At 41.6% G+C, this 18,640-nt stretch overlaps 1 protein-coding gene and 11 non-coding genes across 12 annotated transcripts; 11 read left to right on the forward strand and 1 right to left on the reverse strand.

Annotated features, from left to right (window-relative positions):
- Nucleotides 1–59: 59 nt before the first annotated feature.
- trnay-gua (transfer RNA tyrosine (anticodon GUA)) lies at nt 60–160 on the forward strand. Its single transcript has 2 exons — nt 60–96; nt 125–160. It is a non-coding gene; the product is annotated as a tRNA-Tyr (tRNA).
- Nucleotides 161–393: 233 nt separating this feature from the next.
- On the forward strand, nt 394–494 carry trnay-gua (transfer RNA tyrosine (anticodon GUA)). The gene is made up of 2 exons: nt 394–430; nt 459–494. It is a non-coding gene; the product is annotated as a tRNA-Tyr (tRNA).
- Nucleotides 495–1,457: 963 nt separating this feature from the next.
- On the forward strand, nt 1,458–1,558 carry trnay-gua (transfer RNA tyrosine (anticodon GUA)). The gene is made up of 2 exons: nt 1,458–1,494; nt 1,523–1,558. It is a non-coding gene; the product is annotated as a tRNA-Tyr (tRNA).
- A 691-nt stretch (nt 1,559–2,249) lies between these two features.
- trnay-gua (transfer RNA tyrosine (anticodon GUA)) lies at nt 2,250–2,350 on the forward strand. The gene is made up of 2 exons: nt 2,250–2,286; nt 2,315–2,350. It is a non-coding gene; the product is annotated as a tRNA-Tyr (tRNA).
- A 295-nt stretch (nt 2,351–2,645) lies between these two features.
- On the forward strand, nt 2,646–2,746 carry trnay-gua (transfer RNA tyrosine (anticodon GUA)). The gene is made up of 2 exons: nt 2,646–2,682; nt 2,711–2,746. It is a non-coding gene; the product is annotated as a tRNA-Tyr (tRNA).
- A 295-nt stretch (nt 2,747–3,041) lies between these two features.
- Nucleotides 3,042–3,142, forward strand: trnay-gua (transfer RNA tyrosine (anticodon GUA)). Its single transcript has 2 exons — nt 3,042–3,078; nt 3,107–3,142. It is a non-coding gene; the product is annotated as a tRNA-Tyr (tRNA).
- Nucleotides 3,143–3,375: 233 nt separating this feature from the next.
- trnay-gua (transfer RNA tyrosine (anticodon GUA)) lies at nt 3,376–3,476 on the forward strand. The gene is made up of 2 exons: nt 3,376–3,412; nt 3,441–3,476. It is a non-coding gene; the product is annotated as a tRNA-Tyr (tRNA).
- An 867-nt stretch (nt 3,477–4,343) lies between these two features.
- On the forward strand, nt 4,344–4,444 carry trnay-gua (transfer RNA tyrosine (anticodon GUA)). The gene is made up of 2 exons: nt 4,344–4,380; nt 4,409–4,444. It is a non-coding gene; the product is annotated as a tRNA-Tyr (tRNA).
- Nucleotides 4,445–4,739: 295 nt separating this feature from the next.
- Nucleotides 4,740–4,840, forward strand: trnay-gua (transfer RNA tyrosine (anticodon GUA)). The gene is made up of 2 exons: nt 4,740–4,776; nt 4,805–4,840. It is a non-coding gene; the product is annotated as a tRNA-Tyr (tRNA).
- A 963-nt stretch (nt 4,841–5,803) lies between these two features.
- On the forward strand, nt 5,804–5,904 carry trnay-gua (transfer RNA tyrosine (anticodon GUA)). The gene is made up of 2 exons: nt 5,804–5,840; nt 5,869–5,904. It is a non-coding gene; the product is annotated as a tRNA-Tyr (tRNA).
- A 295-nt stretch (nt 5,905–6,199) lies between these two features.
- On the forward strand, nt 6,200–6,300 carry trnay-gua (transfer RNA tyrosine (anticodon GUA)). The gene is made up of 2 exons: nt 6,200–6,236; nt 6,265–6,300. It is a non-coding gene; the product is annotated as a tRNA-Tyr (tRNA).
- Nucleotides 6,301–8,526: 2,226 nt separating this feature from the next.
- ankdd1a (ankyrin repeat and death domain containing 1A) lies at nt 8,527–17,957 on the reverse strand. The gene is made up of 15 exons (XM_040166737.2): nt 17,825–17,957; nt 16,858–16,961; nt 16,102–16,200; nt 15,473–15,571; nt 15,283–15,387; nt 14,946–15,044; nt 13,971–14,069; nt 13,088–13,186; nt 12,862–12,960; nt 12,418–12,516; nt 12,216–12,314; nt 11,499–11,594; nt 10,911–11,112; nt 10,483–10,614; nt 8,527–10,290 (listed from the first exon to the last, which is right to left on the reverse strand). The coding sequence occupies exons 1-15, from the start codon at nt 17,856–17,858 to the stop codon at nt 10,229–10,231; spliced, it is 1,527 nt and encodes a 508-aa protein (XP_040022671.2). The 5' UTR covers nt 17,859–17,957; the 3' UTR covers nt 8,527–10,228.
- Between the last annotated feature and the right edge of the window lie 683 nt (nt 17,958–18,640).

Consider the following 18,640-nt stretch of genomic DNA (forward strand, 5'->3'; position numbering starts at 1 on the left):
TGGTTTATCGGCAGCTCCGTCCTCAATATACACGCTAAAATGCAGGTCTCTTTCTTTACCCTTCGATAGCTCAGTTGGTAGAGCGGAGGACTGTAGGCTGATGTTCAATGTGCAATTAGCAGGTATCCTTAGGTCGCTGGTTCAACTCCGGCTCGAAGGACATTTTTATAATGTTGTCCGGTTTGGGTCAACAGGTATTTCCTGATTGCAAACCCTTGCTTCTTGTCAATATTCCTCATGACAAATCCATCCATTCTTTGTAAAACAAGCTCAACCCTTGCTTCTCATCAATATTCCTCATTAAGAATCCATTCATTCTTTGTCAAAATAGCTTTGGTTTATCGGCAGCTCCGTCCTCAATATACACGCTAAAATGCAGGTCTCTTTCTTTACCCTTCGATAGCTCAGTTGGTAGAGCGGAGGACTGTAGGCTGATGTTCAATGTGCAATTAGCAGGTATCCTTAGGTCGCTGGTTCAACTCCGGCTCGAAGGACATTTTTATAATGTTGTCCGGTTTGGGTCAACAGGTATTTCCTGATCGCAAACCCTTGCTTCTTGTCAATATTCCTCATGACAAATCCATCCATTCTTTGTAAAACAAGCTCAACCCTTGCTTCTCATCAATATTCCTCATAACAAATCCATCCATCCTTTGTAAAACAAGCTCAACCCTTGCTTCTCATCAATATTGCTCATTAAGAATCCATTCATTCTTTGTCAAAAAAGCTTTGGTTTATTGGCAGCTCCGTCCTCAATATACACGCTAAAATGCAGGTCTCTTTCTTTACCCTTCGATAGCTCAGTTGGTAGAGCGGAGGACTGTAGGCTGATGTTCAATGTGCAATTAGCAGGTATCCTTAGGTCGCTGGTTCAACTCCGGGTCGAAGGACATTTTTATAATGTTGTCCGGTTTGGGTCAACAGGTATTTCCTGATCGCAAACCCTTGCTTCTTGTCAATATTCCTCATGACAAATCCATCCATCCTTTGTAAAACAAGCTCAACCCTTGCTTCTCATCAATATTCATCATTAAGAATCCATTCATTCTTTGTCAAAAAAGCTTTGGTTTATCGGCAGCTCCGTCCTCAATATACACGCTAAAATGCAGGTCTCTTTCTTTACCCTTCAATAGCTCAGTTGGTAGAGCGGAGGACTGTAGGCTGATGTTCAATCTGCAATTAGCAGGTATCCTTAGGTCGCTGGTTCAACCCCGGCTCGAAGGACATTTTTATAATGTTGTCCGGTTTGGGTCAACAGGTATTTCCTGATTGCAAACCCTTGCTTCTTGTCAATATTCCTCATGACAAATCCATCCATTCTTTGTAAAACAAGCTCAACCCTTGCTTCTCATCAATATTCCTCATTAAGAATCCATTCATTCTTTGTCAAAATAGCTTTGGTTTATCGGCAGCTCCGTCCTCAATATACACGCTAAAATGCAGGTCTCTTTCTTTACCCTTCGATAGCTCAGTTGGTAGAGCGGAGGACTGTAGGCTGATGTTCAATCTGCAATTAGCAGGTATCCTTAGGTCGCTGGTTCAACTCCGGCTCGAAGGACATTTTTATAATGTTGTCCGGTTTGGGTCAACAGGTATTTCCTGATCGCAAACCCTTGCTTCTTGTCAATATTCCTCATGACAAATCCATCCATTCTTTGTAAAACAAGCTCAACCCTTGCTTCTCATCAATATTCCTAATAACAAATCCATCCATCCTTTGTAAGACAAGCTCAACCCTTGCTTCTCATCAATATTCCTCATTAAGAATCCATTCATTCTTTGTCAAAAAAGCTTTGGTTTATCGGCAGCTCCGTCCTCAATATACACGCTAAAATGCAGGTCTCTTTCTTTACCCTTCGATAGCTCAGTTGGTAGAGTGGAGGACTGTAGGCTGATGTTCAATCTGCAATTAGTAGGTATCCTTAGGTCGCTGGTTCAACTCCGGCTCGAAGGACATTTTTATAATGTTGTCCGTTTTGGGTCAACAGGTATTTCCTGATCGCAAACCCTTGCTTCTTGTCAATATTCCTCATGACAAATCCATTCATTCTTTGTAAAACAAGCTCAACCCTTGCTTCTCATCAATATTCCTCATAACAAATCCATCCATCCTTTGTAAAACAAGCTCAACCCTTGCTTCTCATCAATATTCCTCATTAAGAATCCATTCATTCTTTGTCAAAAAAGCTTTGGTTTATCGGCAGCTCCGTCCTCAATATACACGCTAAAATGCAGGTCTCTTTCTTTACCCTTCGATAGCTCAGTTGGTAGAGCGGAGGACTGTAGGCTGATGTTCAATCTGCAATTAGCAGGTATCCTTAGGTCGCTGGTTCAACTCCGGCTCGAAGGACATTTTTATAATGTTGTCCGGTTTGGGTCAACAGGTATTTCCTGATCGCAAACCCTTGCTTCTTGTCAATATTCCTCATGACAAATCCATTCATTATTTGTAAAACAAGCTCAACCCTTGCTTCTCATCAATATTCCTCATAACAAATCCATCCATCCTTTGTAAAACAAGCTCAACCCTTGCTTCTCATCAATATTCCTCATTAAGAATCCATTCATTCTTTGTCAAAATAGCTTTGGTTTATCGGCAGCTCCGTCCTCAATATACACGCTAAAATGCAGGTCTCTTTCTTTACCCTTCGATAGCTCAGTTGGTAGAGCGGAGGACTGTAGGCTGATGTTCAATGTGCAATTAGCAGGTATCCTTAGGTCGCTGGTTCAACTCCGGCTCGAAGGACATTTTTATAATGTTGTCCGGTTTGGGTCAACAGGTATTTCCTGATCGCAAACCCTTGCTTCTTGTCAATATTCCTCATGACAAATCCATTCATTATTTGTAAAACAAGCTCAACCCTTGCTTCTCATCAATATTCCTCATAACAAATCCATCCATCCTTTGTAAAACAAGCTCAACCCTTGCTTCTCATCAATATTCCTCATAAAGAATCCATTCATTCTTTGTCAAAAAAGCTTTGGTTTATCGGCAGCTCCGTCCTCAATATACACGCTAAAATGCAGGTCTCTTTCTTTACCCTTCGATAGCTCAGTTGGTAGAGCGGAGGACTGTAGGCTGATGTTCAATGTGCAATTAGCAGGTATCCTTAGGTCGCTGGTTCAACTCCGGCTCGAAGGACATTTTTATAATGTTGTCCGGTTTGGGTCAACAGGTATTTCCTGATTGCAAACCCTTGCTTCTTGTCAATATTCCTCATGACAAATCCATCCATTCTTTGTAAAACAAGCTCAACCCTTGCTTCTCATCAATATTCCTCATTAAGAATCCATTCATTCTTTGTCAAAATAGCTTTGGTTTATCGGCAGCTCCGTCCTCAATATACACGCTAAAATGCAGGTCTCTTTCTTTACCCTTCGATAGCTCAGTTGGTAGAGCGGAGGACTGTAGGCTGATGTTCAATGTGCAATTAGCAGGTATCCTTAGGTCGCTGGTTCAACTCCGGCTCGAAGGACATTTTTATAATGTTGTCCGGTTTGGGTCAACAGGTATTTCCTGATCGCAAACCCTTGCTTCTTGTCAATATTCCTCATGACAAATCCATCCATTCTTTGTAAAACAAGCTCAACCCTTGCTTCTCATCAATATTCCTCATAACAAATCCATCCATCCTTTGTAAAACAAGCTCAACCCTTGCTTCTCATCAATATTGCTCATTAAGAATCCATTCATTCTTTGTCAAAAAAGCTTTGGTTTATTGGCAGCTCCGTCCTCAATATACACGCTAAAATGCAGGTCTCTTTCTTTACCCTTCGATAGCTCAGTTGGTAGAGCGGAGGACTGTAGGCTGATGTTCAATGTGCAATTAGCAGGTATCCTTAGGTCGCTGGTTCAACTCCGGGTCGAAGGACATTTTTATAATGTTGTCCGGTTTGGGTCAACAGGGATTTCCTGATCGCAAACAATTGCTTCTTGTCAATATTCCTCATGACAAATCCATCCAATCTTTGTAAAACAAGCTCAAACCTTGCTTCTCATCAATATTCCTCATTAAGAATCCATTCATTCTTTGTCAAAAAAGCTTTGGTTTATCGGCAGCTCCGTCCTCAATATACACGCTAAAATGCAGGTCTCTTTCTTTACCCTTCGATAGCTCAGTTGGTAGAGCGGAGGACTGTAGGCTGATGTTCAATCTGCAATTAGCAGGTATACTTAGGTCGCTGGTTCAACAAATCCATCCATCCTTTGTAAAACAAGCTCAACCCTTGCTTCTCATCAATATTCCTCATTAAGAATCCATTCATTCTTTGTCAAAAAAGCTTTGGTTTATTGGCAGCTCCATCCTCAATATACACGCTAAAATGCAGATTTCTTTCTTTACCCTTCGATAGCTCAGTTGGTAGAGCGGAGGACTGTAGGCTGATGTTCAATGTGCAATTAGCAGGTATCCTTAGGTCGCTGGTTCAACTCCGGCTCGAAGGACATTTTTATAATGTTGTCCTGTTTGGGTCAACAGGTATTTCCTGATCGCAAACCCTTGCTTCTTGCAAATATTCCTCATGACAAATCCATCCATTCTTTGTAAAACAAGCTCAACCCTTGCTTCTCATCAATATTCCTAATAACAAATCCATCCATCCTTTGTAAAACAAGCTCAACCCTTGCTTCTCATCAATATTCATCATTAAGAATCCATTCATTCTTTGTCAAAAAAGCTTTGGTTTATCGGCAGCTCCGTCCTCAATATACACGCTAAAATGCAGGTCTCTTTCTTTACCCTTCGATAGCTCAGTTGGTAGAGCGGAGGACTGTAGGCTGATGTTCAATGTGCAATTAGCAGGTATCCTTAGGTCGCTGGTTCAACTCCAGCTCGAAGGACATTTTTATAATGTTGTCCGGTTTGGGTCAACAGGTATTTCCTGATCGCAAACCCTTGCTTCTTGTCAATATTCCTCATGACAAATCCATCCATTCTTTGTAAAACAAGCTCAACCCTTGCTTCTTATCAATATTCCCCATTAAGAATCCATTCATTCTTTGTCAAACAAGCCTTGGTTTATTGTCAGCTCCATCCTCAATATACACGCTAAAATGCAGATTTCTTTCTTTACCCTTCGATAGCTCAGTTGGTAGAGCGGAGGACTGTAGGCTGATGTTCAATGTGCAATTAGCAGGTATCCTTAGGTCGCTGGTTCAACTCCGGGTCGAAGGACATTTTTATAATGTTGTCCGGTTTGGGTCAACAGGTATTTCCTGATCGCAAACCCTTGCTTCTTGTCAATATTCCTCATGACAAATCCATCCATTCTTTGTAAAACAAGCTCAACCCTTGCTTCTCATCAATATTCCTCATAACAAATCCATCCATCCTTTGTAAAACAAGCTCAACCCTTGCTTCTCATCAATATTCCTCATTAAGAATCCATTCATTCTTTGTCAAACAAGCCTTGGTTTATTGTCAGCTCCATCCTCAATATACATGCTAAAATGCAGATTTCTTTCTTTACCCTTCGATAGCTCAGTTGGTAGAGTGGAGGACTGTAGGCTGATGTTCAATGTGCAATTAGCAGGTATCCTTAGGTCGCTGGTTCAACTCCGGCTCGAAGGACATTTTTATAATGTTGTCCGGTTTGGGTCAACAGGTATTTCCTGATTGCAAACCCTTGCTTCTTGTCAATATTCCTCATGACAAATCCATCCATTCTTTGTAAAACAAGCTCAACCCTTGCTTCTCATCAATATTCCTCATTAAGAATCCATTCATTCTTTGTCAAAATAGCTTTGGTTTATCGGCAGCTCCGTCCTCAATATACACGCTAAAATGCAGGTCTCTTTCTTTACCCTTCGATAGCTCAGTTGGTAGAGCGGAGGACTGTAGGCTGATGTTCAATGTGCAATTAGCAGGTATCCTTAGGTCGCTGGTTCAACTCCGGCTCGAAGGACATTTTTATATTGTTGTCCGGTTTGGGTCAACAGGTATTTCCTGATCGCAAACCCTTGCTTCTTGTCAATATTCCTCATGACAAATCCATCCATTCTTTGTAAAACAAGCTCAACCCTTGCTTCTCATCAATATTCCTCATAACAAATCCATCCATCCTTTGTAAAACAAGCTCAACCCTTGCTTCTCATCAATATTCCTCATTAAGAATCCATTCATTCTTTGTCAAAAAAGCTTTGGTTTATTGGCAGCTCCGTCCTCAATATACACGCTAAAATGCCGGTCTCTTTCTTTACCCTTCGATAGCTCAGTTGGTAGAGCGGAGGACTGTAGGCTGATGTTCAATGTGCAATTAGCAGGTATCCTTAGGTCGCTGGTTCAACTCCGGCTCGAAGGACATTTTTATAATGTTGTCCGGTTTGGGTCAACAGGTATTTCCTGATCGCAAACAATTGCTTCTTGTCAATATTCCTCATGACAAATCCATCCAATCTTTGTAAAACAAGCTCAAACCTTGCTTCTCATCAATATTCCTCATTAAGAATCCATTCATTCTTTGTCAAAAAAGCTTTGGTTTATCGGCAGCTCCGTCCTCAATATACACGCTAAAATGCAGGTCTCTTTCTTTACCCTTCGATAGCTCAGTTGGTAGAGCGGAGGACTGTAGGCTGATGTTCAATCTGCAATTAGCAGGTATACTTAGGTCGCTGGTTCAACAAATCCATCCATCCTTTGTAAAACAAGCTCAACCCTTGCTTCTCATCAATATTCATCATTAAGAATCCATTCATTCTTTGTCAAAAAAGCTTTGGTTTATCGGCAGCTCGGTCCTCAATATACACGCTAAAATGCAGGTCTCGTTCTTTACCCTTCGATAGCTCAGTTGGTAGAGCAGAGGACTGTATGCTGATATTCAATGTGCAATTAGCAGGTATTCTTAGGTCGCTGGTTCATCTCTGGCTTGAAGGACATTTTTATAATGTTGTCCGTTTTGGGTTACTAGGTATTTCCTGATTGCCAACCCTTGCTAACAAATCCATCCATCCTTTGTAAAACAAGCTTTGGTTTATCGTCAGCTCCATCCTCAATATACACGCTAAAAACCAGATCACGTTCTTTACCCTTCGATGGCTCAGTTGGTAGAGCTCAGTCCCTCTTCTCCTACTTACAAAGCTGGTAATCACCTTGACTACATCTTCACTAGAAACTGCTCTACTCCACAGAGTTACCTCCACAGACGTCTCTGACCACTTCTTCATCTCTTACTCTCTCCCACTCTCTGTAACTAACGACCCTGCCCCATCAACTGACCCTGTACCTGTTTGTCGCAACATTCGCTCCCTCTCTCCTTCTTCTCTGGCTTCCTCTGTTCTATCAGCTCTCCCTTTAATTGTCTCCTTCTCACTCCTGCATCTGAACGTTGCCACAGAGACTCTCCTCTCAACTCTTTCCTTCTCTCTCGACTCTCACTGCCCTCTTACTACACAACAGGCTTTTAAATCCCCTCCGGCTCCGTGGCTGCCTCAACCGGTGCGTGCCGTGAGAGCCACAATGCGAGCATCGGAAAGGAGATGGCGTAAATATACAACAACCTGCTGACCTGCTTGCATTTCAATCTCTCATTTTTCTGCTTCTATCTCTGCTGCCAAAAGCTCCGCTACCAATCTTCTACCAATGCAGAATTGAATCTTCATCTCCTTCTATCTCCACCGACAGGTTCCAACAACCTCCTTGATCCCCACCAGTCAGGCTTCAAGGCAGGCCATTCCACAGAGACTGCTCTCCTTGCTGTCTCAGAAACTCCACACTGCTTGAGCAGCTTCTCTTTCTCCCCTGTCCCCATCCTTCTGGACCTCTCTGCTGCATTTGACACAGTCAACCACCAGATCCTTATTTCCTCCCTTCAGGAACTTGGTGTCTCAGGCTCTGCTCTCTCCCTTCTCTCGTCCTACCTTGACGGCCGCACCTACCGGGTAACCTGGCGAGGATCTGTGTTGAACCGTGTCCTCATACTACTGGAGTTCCTCAGGGTTCCGTCCTGAGTCCCCTGCACTTCTCGCTCTACACCAACTCTCTCGGTGCTGTCATTCGCTCACATGGCTACTCCTACCACAGCTATGCCGATGACACCTAACTAATTCTCTCCTTCCCTCACTCGGACACCCAGGTGGCAGCACGAATCTTTGCCTTTCGGACATCTCTCAGTGGATGTCCGCTCACAATCTGAAAATCAACCCCGACAAGACTGAACTACATCTTTTCCTGGGAAAAGACTCTCCTACCCAGGAATTGACCAGAACTGGCAACTCCGTGTTAACGCCCACTGTGACTGCTAGAAACCTCAGAGTGACACTTGACAGTCAACTCTCCCTGAATGGCACTTATCTATAGCAAATTGGCTTATTTGATTTGAACTTTCTTGATTCTTTCTCTTTTGTAAGGACCTTTGTTGTTTGTATCCCTATGGTTGAAATCCCTATGTTTATTGTCCCTTTTGTGTTTAATAAATATATCTAATTCACTAATGTTTACATCAATTAGTGAATCGTTGTAGTGATTAGTTAAACAAACAAATCAAGTACTTTTGTCTCACTAAAATAGTAATTACCAGTACACGTCAGAGTGGGGTAAACATTTCTTTATTTGCAAACAGCACTAGATCATTCACGTGTCTCTTTGCCCTGTGTGCAGGAGAACAATTCAGTGCAATGTGCTTTAAAACGCACAGCGACAATAGCTTTAAATTATGTTGGACAATTATAAAATTCATGTTCTTTCATCTTTAATAAGGCCCATTCAAATATTTCCATTCAGAAGTTGTATAATCCTTAAATTCATGAACAAAGCAGGAAATATAGAAAACTTGTATGTACAGAAACACAAATGAACGCAACTCCTCAAGTTCCGTTTTTAATAAACTAGTTTTTTTAATGTTTCTGTTTAGCATTCCTGTTTCCTAAGTAGTTCAAGTAGTTTACACAACAGTGATATGATGCCATATCACCCAGTTATCTGGAAGTTTGCTTTCCAACATGTTGGCCTGTGATCACATCCAAATATAAATCATTTTTGACCACTAAACAAGCTGTTCATTTTCTTTCATTGTAATATTTGTAGAGACCAGAATAAGTTAAATGATCCAGCAATTCACAAGAAAATGAAGAAAGATAAGATGGACATGTAAAGAGAGACAATATTTTAAGTAGGTTGAAAATCATCTTCTACGTGCTGTCCTTTTCAATCATTTTGCAATACCTCAAATTTATCTTGTGACCCCATCAGTGGAAGGAACGAAAAACAAAGGCAGACACACTCATTTCCATTTTGATAATGGTTTGCCTACTCAACTACCATTTAAATTATCAGTGGTCGTCCAGTCCTTGACAGTTACTTTTACCATTTAAATGATTAAAACGAAAATACTGATTTACCATTGTAGTTTTTTTAAAACCAAAAATGCCAATGGCTGGCCGATATAGATGAATACAAAAGACAGACAATACAACAATAGAAAAATAAAAGGTCTACACAGATCCTCCAAAGTGAGTATTTTAAGTCTATTAAAAATCAATAAATTGTGTAAATACGTGAATGACATGAATTAACACTTTGCAAAAACAGTAAAGACCCAATGCAATGCACCTATTTTGGAATGTTATTTCACTATTTATTGATATCATATTTATTTAATAAATTAAGTATATATATATATAGACTTTTGAATTCTGGCATGAATATTTCTAATAGGACATGCTCATACATATCTATATATGTTATAATGTACAGAGAGTTGCAGGAATGAGTCCTAAGACCTGGACATCAATCAGCGTTTTTGTACTTTTGATCATAACACAAACAAAAAAGCCCTCTGGTCAGCCCTTCCGAAACAACTTCACACAGCAGAGTTTCACCATCAGTGACTGCTGTAAGAAGGCGACACTTTGCTACTATAATATATCAGCTGCAGCAAAGGTTTTTGGGTGAGTTCAGGAAACTTATCCCTCCTTCCATCACTTCATGTAGCGTTAAGGAGGAACTTTGAGAAACATTGCATTACATTATAGTGAGATAAACAATGTCATAATGTGCTGAAAAGCCTTTAGTGTACAAAGCAACGGGACTATATGAGTAGTGTTTTCCCTAACCCTAAAACAATATATCTGGGAACTGAATTCAGTAAATGCAATGTGTGCCTACGTAAACAGGTTACGCCACGGATGATGCATCGCTTTTTGATGGGCTCAGTTCAGCGTAGACTTTTCTCTAGCACTTTGCAAGTAGGTCTGACTATGCATGAAAACACGGCTGCAGTCACTCACTGGTGATCACATTGCAGAGCACATCTTGGGAGAGGCGGTCTCTGCGTTTGCCTTTTGCCGTATGCACTCTGGGTGATTGAGAAACAAACAAGGGCACATCATTCCAGATCGAAATAGACGAGCATAGACGAAATCGCATAGGCAAAAGTGCCGGGTCCAGCGAAATATTGCAAGGGAACACAACAATTTCATATAAAAAAAAAAAAAACAGCCATTGTGCGACTCTTGTACAGCAACACAAACCGGTTTCATGTGCTCACCTGCCAAGTCTGTCCGTGAGATCTTCACCAGCCCCTCGTACAGGCCTTTGACCGGGTTCTCCCCCGCCATCCCAACTCCGTGGAGCCAAATTAGCAGCATCCGGTGGCCGTGCTCTTTGAAGCTCTTCGTGCCTAGAGGTTCGGTTTAGAATCATAGCTCAATATCATTGTAAAGTTTTGTTTAAGATGGGTGAGAATCCACTTGTAACCCAAAACAAGTATTAAGAGAGTGAGATTTAACAGTAAGCAAAACCCATATAAATCTATCATTTTGATTAACTAAGTGGTGCAGTGAGAAGAACACGTAGAAACCCTCTCATGCAACTACTTTTAACCAACTCAGTGCCATCTAACAAATTGCCACTTGCACCTGAGCCGTCTACTTGGTGAACAGTTCGTAGTGGCTTCAAGAGGTGGCCGCAGCTCACCGGTCCACTGTTGTTCAATAGCTCGTATATGTGCAGGGCTGAAGTCCCAGTGCTGTGCCAGGATCTTCCACTCCCCGCGGCACAGGTGCTTGGTGGCCAGGCTCCACAGGACAGACCGGAGGTGCTGTGTCTCTGGCTGGTGGTCCTGCTTGAAGCTTAGCGGTCTCCCCACCCAGGAGTCCTGCTCGCTGCTCATCTGATCCTAATGGTGTTTATTAAAATGGTTAAAATGAGATAGAACTTTATTAATCTGAAGGAGATTCTTGTGCCAAGATGTTATCAAAGATTACAGAATAGAGAAGAAAGAGCAAAACACAATAGAATGAAAGCGATAAATAAGGTAAAAAATGAAGGGGAAAAAAGTGTATAAGAAGCAACACTAACGCCAGTTCCCAATTAAAAGTAAAATATTGTATTAGGCATGATGTGTGTGCCAAACAGGGCAAAAAAATCTGTTTAATGAGACTTAAGACGTCATTATTACATACCAAAGAACTTCCATTCTTAGAAGAGAAAGTATTTTAAATTTAGTTCAAATACTTTTTTTTCATGTGATTCTGTAGAGACACTAAAGTTTGATGAACTCACCTTCTCCCATTTATAAAAACGGTCAGCTTTGATGATCATGTCAACCAGGAGGACGTGGTTTCCTCTGGCTGCCACCTCCAAACACCTTTTCCCCTGCTGAGTTCATAATATGGTCATTCGGTAAGATGACACAGATACAACGGAATTAATTAAAACACTCATTGTCACTCGTGTAAAAGATAATTTGATAGTGACAGTGAATATAAACACATTAACACTGCTGTATTTTAACCAAATACACTTACATACTAGATATTAGTGCAATTACTCTCGCAGCGTCCTGAGATTTACATTAAGTGAGATGAAGAGTAATTTTCTCATAGACTTTCAATACAATTGTAGCGGCTTCACTTGCCAGAGGCTGCCGCCTGAGCTGCACATTAAATTCCATATTTAAATTCTATCCTACTACACCAAAACCCACAGTTATATTAAGTAACGAACTTCAGTCCTGATCATCATTGACATATATGCATTCATTTTCAGAATTTGAACACCTAAAATCACAGTTAATTATGCCACTGTTCATCAGAATTATTTTTTTCCCAGTGAGATGTGATGTCAACGGTAAGCAAAAGCAGAATTATTACCGATGCACTGCATTGCTCCATTAGAAGCATCTCGTGGAAACCAGTGAAAAACATAACCTGGCTAACGTCAGCAAATGATGACACTCAAGGAGCTGTATTGTTACAGAGGTTGCGTGCTGTGTGGTACCTTGTCAGTCAGATTGAGGTTAACACCGGAGACCAGCATCATCTCAGCCGAGTCCTGCCAGCCGTGCTCTGCTGCGATGTGCAAAACCGTCTGTTGTCTCTGCGAACCACATGAATCTGATATTGTTGCACCGTGGCCGCTGTGTCATTTCTAAAATGTGCATTCCAGTCAGCTGCCTGGATGTTTATCAGCGTGTACTCACACTGTCAGCGATGTCCAGGTCACAGTGGGCGTCTATGAGCAGCCGTAAAAACGCAGCGTGGTTGTTGAACACAGCTAAGTGGAGGGCTGTGTTTTGTTGCTGTTTACAAAGAAAGATGAAAAAGAAAGAAAGATGATTTTACATGACGTGTAAATGATCCTGATAATAATCCTTTTCGGTTTAGTTTATTAGAAAGATGTAAGAACGCTCTCTCTTACATTTACCGAATTGCAGCAGCCGTACAAGAGAGGACATTAAACAGACTTTCTTTACTCTACCAGGGTGTAAACACATTTATTTATTCGGACAGCCTCAAGTAGTCATTTGAAGAACTCCAATTTTACGGCACTTACGCATTTGTTTGTTTGATTTTTTTTAGCACCAGCAGCTCGCATTTTCTACATAACACGACACATACGTCACATGGGAGCAGCCATTACCTACATCATCTACAGCATCCTTGTCGATTCCTGCCTCCAGCAGCAAACTGGCCTCCCTGTTAAAGCCATGCTGAGCTACGTAGTGGAGAGCATTCATATTCTTCTGCAGGCACAAGAAAACACAGATTTAATCTTGCGGTCTTTCATTGTTTCGCTTTCAGAAAAAAGTACAATTTTAGATGTTGTTTTTATTGAAGGGAATGTATTGCACTGAATGAACCACACCATACATTTGTCTGCGCATTGGCATCGCAGCCGACCTCCAGCAGCAGTTTGACACACTCGTAGTGACCTCCATCAGCTGCCAGGTGCAATGCTGTGAGACCGCCCTAAAAGCACAGCGGGGACATTGGTGACAGTGTGGCTTTGCTCTGCTTGTGACTTGGTGTTTTGTTTTGTATATATATTTATTTTGTACCACCATTTCATGTTTTTGTTACACATAACTCTCTTTAGCCACATGTAGAAAAAAAAACATTGAATGAGAACTTTTGACTTACGCACTTAAAGGGTGAAATTCTTCAAATGACTTAAACAGTGTTAGTTGTTAAACTAAAGATGCTTAAATAAAAATTGAACGCTTAAATTTAACTTGGTGGAAAGAGAAAATAATTTTGCGCAGATATTTTGAGGGCAGGTTTTTTACAGAGACATTTTTGTTCCCTAAACTTCACAGCAACATTCTTTTTTTTTTTTTAAGGTACAATGATTTCTGTCTTTACTGTCTCTGACCAGCAGATATCTGAAGACATTTCCTTTTGGGTTAGATTTCAAAGATTGGAGACTATTATCACATTGATGTGCTAAAAGCTTAAACGTCACACTTACAACACATGGATCAAACTGTGCATTGTACAGCAGCCACTCAAGTATTCTTGCATTCTTCACCAGGACAAACCTTTGTTTTTTAGAATGATTGTTTTCTCCAAAAATAGATTTTCACTAATATTTTATCTGATAGTGCAAGAAAACACTGTCGACTGCATCTAACAGTAAAACAGGTAATACTTAATACTTAATGACTGGAAACAAAAGCATCTATGCCCCACAGCCACCCTAAATGAATACCACCAATTGGGCCTTGAATCTTAAAGCTCAGTCCAGCCGACTCACTATGTTTCTCTCGTCGACATCGACTCCGGTCTCCACCATCTTCTGCAGGACTTCTGTGTGCCCACACTTTGCTGCTAGATGCACGGCCGTGTTGGCTTCCTGTAGTCCAGACAAAACATCCCACGTCTGACAACACAACTTCCTGTACAGCGCGAAATATCAAAACATGTCAAGAGGGGCCGTTAACAACTTGCTGGTGTTGTGTCATTAGGCAGAAAAAGGGGAATCACGCAGTTTCTTAAGAGGCCGACCTCATTGGGTGTCGGCTTGTGGTGAAACTGGCACTTAAACGGGCGATTCCCGACCTTTGGTGAAGGGAGACGTTCATTTACGTAACATGCTCAGGCACAATGTGTGCACCTTGTATTGGGGGCATGAAGAAGTTTAAACTCTCCTGGAAGACAACATTAAATGCTTTTATCCATATAGAGCAATGGTGCACTTCTGCCTCTTGTGGCCCAACATGAGTATTACAACAACTATCGCAACAAAACAAAAATCCTGACAACATTTTTTTTCTCCAGTTCTTAAGTCATAAAACCAAGGAGAGAACACTATACACAGATCACTGGATTTTGTTTTTCCTTAGGTCAAGATCCATTTCTTTCATGTTACATAAACAAAGTGCAACAATATTGTTATTTATTTATTTATTTATTTATTGTTGAACCATCTGGAGAAGAAATATGTTAGTATGTGTATTACAGAAAATAACTAAAAAAAAATAACTTTGATGGGATGTTTGTGGGTAACACAACACATGGTAACCGCCGGCCAACGTACATTTCCCTGCCCAGTGTAAACAGGACTTGAGGTCCGAACACATCCTGCTTTCACCTGTTTGGTTGTTTAAAGGTGGGTTAAACAGCCGAACAAGTCAAATATTGATGTTTAACATCAACAGCCGTGTGTGTGCTTTTGCTAGGGCACAATTCCTTTGTGTGTGTGTGTTTGTAGTTGTTTGTGTGTCTTTACCTTGTCCTTCAAACTGTGCGTGCAGCCCATTCCAATGAGAAACTCCACCACTTCAAGCCGTCCGCTCTCAGCAGCCAGGTGAAGGGCCGTCTTCCCCGACTGCTCAGGAGAAGACACACGGGAGACGCTTGTAAATATACTCTGTGATGCACACAACGTTTAAACCAGGTCCCCTTCATTTACTGGCACACGGCTGACAACGTGGAGCAAACAACAACGTGTTTGTTCAGTAACAATATGGAAAGAAGGAGAGTGTGCGCTTAGAGTTGTATTCTCTTCAAAAGGGTATTTTTCCTCACAATTCTTCCAACGTGCTTCTGATAATTCGGGGAGTCACCTTGTCGAGTCTGTCGAGTCGTACGTCTTCCAGGTCCTCCATGATGAACTCCAGGACTCTTATGTGGCCTCGCTGGGCTGCACAGTGCAGCATGCTCAGACCGTCCTAATGCACACACACACACACACGCGGAAAATGACAATACGGCGATCGCTTTGAGTCCGCGGTGAGAGAAGGAGGTAGCTCTCACTTTGTTTTCACTGCTCAGCTTCGCCCCACAGGACACCAGGATCTGCAGGACCTTTAGGTGACCAAACCAGGACGCGAGAAGCAAAGCGTTCATCCCAAACTGTAGAGAAAGAAAGTGCAGGCGTGTTATTGAACAGCTCAGACAGTACAAGTACGCCGGGTGGCATTCTCCCCACTGGCCTTGGTCTGCCTCTGTGCTACCGGGTCAACTGACCTGAATGTGTCCCCGTCATCTACTTTACAATCCTCCTCCGGAATGTTCTTTTCATGTCAGAATGAAGGGAGAGACCATCGCTTTGTTACACAACACATGCTCTGGGGTTTTTGGGGGGGATTTTCTACCTAAAAATAAATCTTTCATAACCCTTTATAAAGTGCCCACCCCCATTTGTTCAATCTATCATTCCTAATAAGTCAAGCAATTTCCGCAAAAATTGTTGGTGCAAACTTATTAGGTCGAGCACAAAACTCAGTGATGCATTTTACATTTGATGGAAGAGAAACAAAAGAAACTTATCCTCAATGCGCACTTGAGTCCTTCATGTCATTGTGCAACTAATTGAAAACATTGACACTGACCGGTGATGTAACATTCCTATTTCTGCGTTCCCCACAGAAGCGTGTACGTACAGTGTCCTTCTCATCGACGTCGGTGTCGTGGTCCAGCAGGAGACGGAGAGCCTGCTCGTTCCCGGCTCCCGCGGCCCAGTGCAGCGCTTTGCGGTCCATCTGCAAGGAGACGGGCAGACCGGGTGATGCTCACAGTGCAACGCACGGCTGAATTAGGCTCAGCCCTCTAACACACAGACCATTGGAAGAGACATGAGGAATCCTTCTAACCACCCGAGCCGAACATTACAGCTTATCGCTTAGTCCCATCAAACATCTGAATGCAAATACAAAATATCTGCTCTGAATAAAAGTAGAATGCTTCACTGTTGAACTCATCCGAAACAACAAGAAACAAACAGACTGCAGTTCGTTGCCTCACTTACTTTTCTGCAAGTGTCTGTGTCGCCTTGAGTAAAGCCATCGTTATTATTCTGATTAGATTTTTATCTCTACTTTACTTCGTAATCTGAATCAGAAATCTGGTGTCTGACGATTGGTGCGTGACAATAGCCATAGTGCAATATTGAAAGACATCATTTAAAAATAGAAAATGTGAAACAGGATAAACAACACATCGTAGTATATATTTTCTATGTAGAATATTTTTAAAACAAGTGTCAAGTGCAGTAGATCTGTGCTGACAGGGATGAAAGTGTCCTTGAAAGAGGGGGGGGGGGGGGGGGGTCTGTGATGAGCCTGATTGCAGACAAGGTGCCGACTTGCTATGGAAAGCAAAGATCACGTTTGTGTAAACTGTGACTTTGAACCCCTTACTTTGTTTTTGGCCTTGACGTCCACACCCTTCTCAATCAGCTCCTGCATTCTCTCCGGGTCGTTCCTCTTCGCCGCGTCGTGGAACTCCTTTTCTGACCAAAGCACTGTTACAGATTATAAAACAGTTTATCAAGAGTGTTCTGAAGGCTGGCAGGAACAAAAAAACATACACGCTGCTTTGCACTTTATTGAATGTCTAACTCTCATTGTCATTAACCCAGAAAATTATTGGCTCCATTAGTGTTGAAAAGCACTGGACGTGGCAGGTGGATACAGAAAGTATTAGTACAAGCCAGTGCATGCAGGGAACTATCTTATATACTCTCACTAATAACATCAGTCTGTGACAGGAAGATGGAGATGAGGTTGAAAATCCGTTTGTCATGAGAACCATATTTCAAAATGAAATGCACCTTCAACACAGACATAGCGTGGAGGAATTTAAATATAATTTTTCAAATATCATGAAAAGGTCTGAAGAGGTCCTCTTTAACAACAATCAAGTGAAAATAGAGTGTAACATTTTATGGATGTGCTTTAAAGACAGTTCAAAGACGAAATGATGAATATTCCCGTTTGTACTGGTGAAGCCCCGGTACCGTAACGACATGAATAGAGGTGCATTTCATTTCAAAATGTGGTCCACATGGCCGCAGTGTTTCCTCCCGCAAGGAATTCCAAAACCAGCCGATGTAAGCTTGTCTTTCAAACGGTGAAATAATTCATTTTAAGAGAAGCGTTTACTTAAGACGATAATTCCTCATCCAAAGGGGACAGTGCGCCGTAATAGACGTAACGTGAATGTAAAACGTCCCGTATGGTGGTTAACAATTCAGTTTGCTGTAAATCACATTTTCATATTCTGTAAAAACACCGCGCCGAATAGAGTCATTATCTTGTATGGTTGTATAAAGAAAGTAGCGTAATATTATAACGTTAAGCCTCATCACCGCTGACAGGTACTCACAGACGTCATCCTCCGACACCACGCCGTCCTCCATCTCTGCGTACTTTAACGCTTTGCCCTCCGCCCTCCCATTGTGGTGCTCTTATTACATCGTTTTCATCAGATGGAAAAGAAGGTTGGACTATAGTTATTTCTGTCATGGAGGAACTGTGAAGATATAGTTTCCGTTTACTTTCAAAATAAGATATTTAATTAATTATTTTGAGGTCAATGTTAACAAGTGAAATATCCTGTGCTGTCTAAAAGAATAATCTTCGCATTAGATATCACATTTACATTGAGACAAAGCCTAGAAGAGCAGCATCATCACATGTGTGAAGGTAACACAAGCAGAAATGTTGCCATTGCTTTCAAAATAAATGTTTAAACGAAAAACTCAATTTATGGATCATATTGATTTCTTTGTAAATGTTCTGCCAATTGTATCCTGATGTAACGCTAAATATCAACCCTTTCATGCATAGAGGGCCCTACAGGGGATAGCTTTTCAAATGATGTATTTGCATGGGTTTTTATGGCATAGTTACCACTACAGAGGACGCTGTTGCATCGTCCCGTACTCTGCCACCCAGTCGCAAGCAGTTCTGCAAGATACATTTCTCGAAACCAGGATGGGTGGCAGACCGCCAGAAACAGCCCCATAAAAACCACTGGCCCCGGCTCACTGAAGCAAAAAATGGCAACAGATGCCATAATGCATGCACCTGATTCCATGAAACAACTTGGTAAAAAAAAATCCTGATTTATCAATTCAAGACAAAAATTAAGTCTGCCGGTTGCAGCAAGATTTGAAAAAATGTCTTTCTAAAAGAAAAC

This window comes from Gasterosteus aculeatus, chromosome 12, assembly GCF_964276395.1.
Source record: "Gasterosteus aculeatus chromosome 12, fGasAcu3.hap1.1, whole genome shotgun sequence".
Taxonomy (NCBI): Eukaryota; Metazoa; Chordata; class Actinopteri; order Perciformes; family Gasterosteidae; genus Gasterosteus; species Gasterosteus aculeatus.

What these genes read in the sequence shown, in the direction of transcription:
- ankdd1a (XM_040166737.2), bottom strand. Translation starts at nt 17,858, where the DNA reads ATGGAGGACGGCGTGGTGTCGGAGGATGACGTCT. An exon ending in GACTCGACAGACTCGACAAG is followed by an intron (nt 15,045 to 15,282) that starts GTGACTCCCCGA and finishes TCTCCTGAGCAG; the next exon opens with TCGGGGAAGACGGCCCTTCA. An exon ending in CGCACAGTTTGAAGGACAAG is followed by an intron (nt 14,070 to 14,945) that starts GTAAAGACACAC and finishes TCTGGACTACAG; the next exon opens with GAAGCCAACACGGCCGTGCA.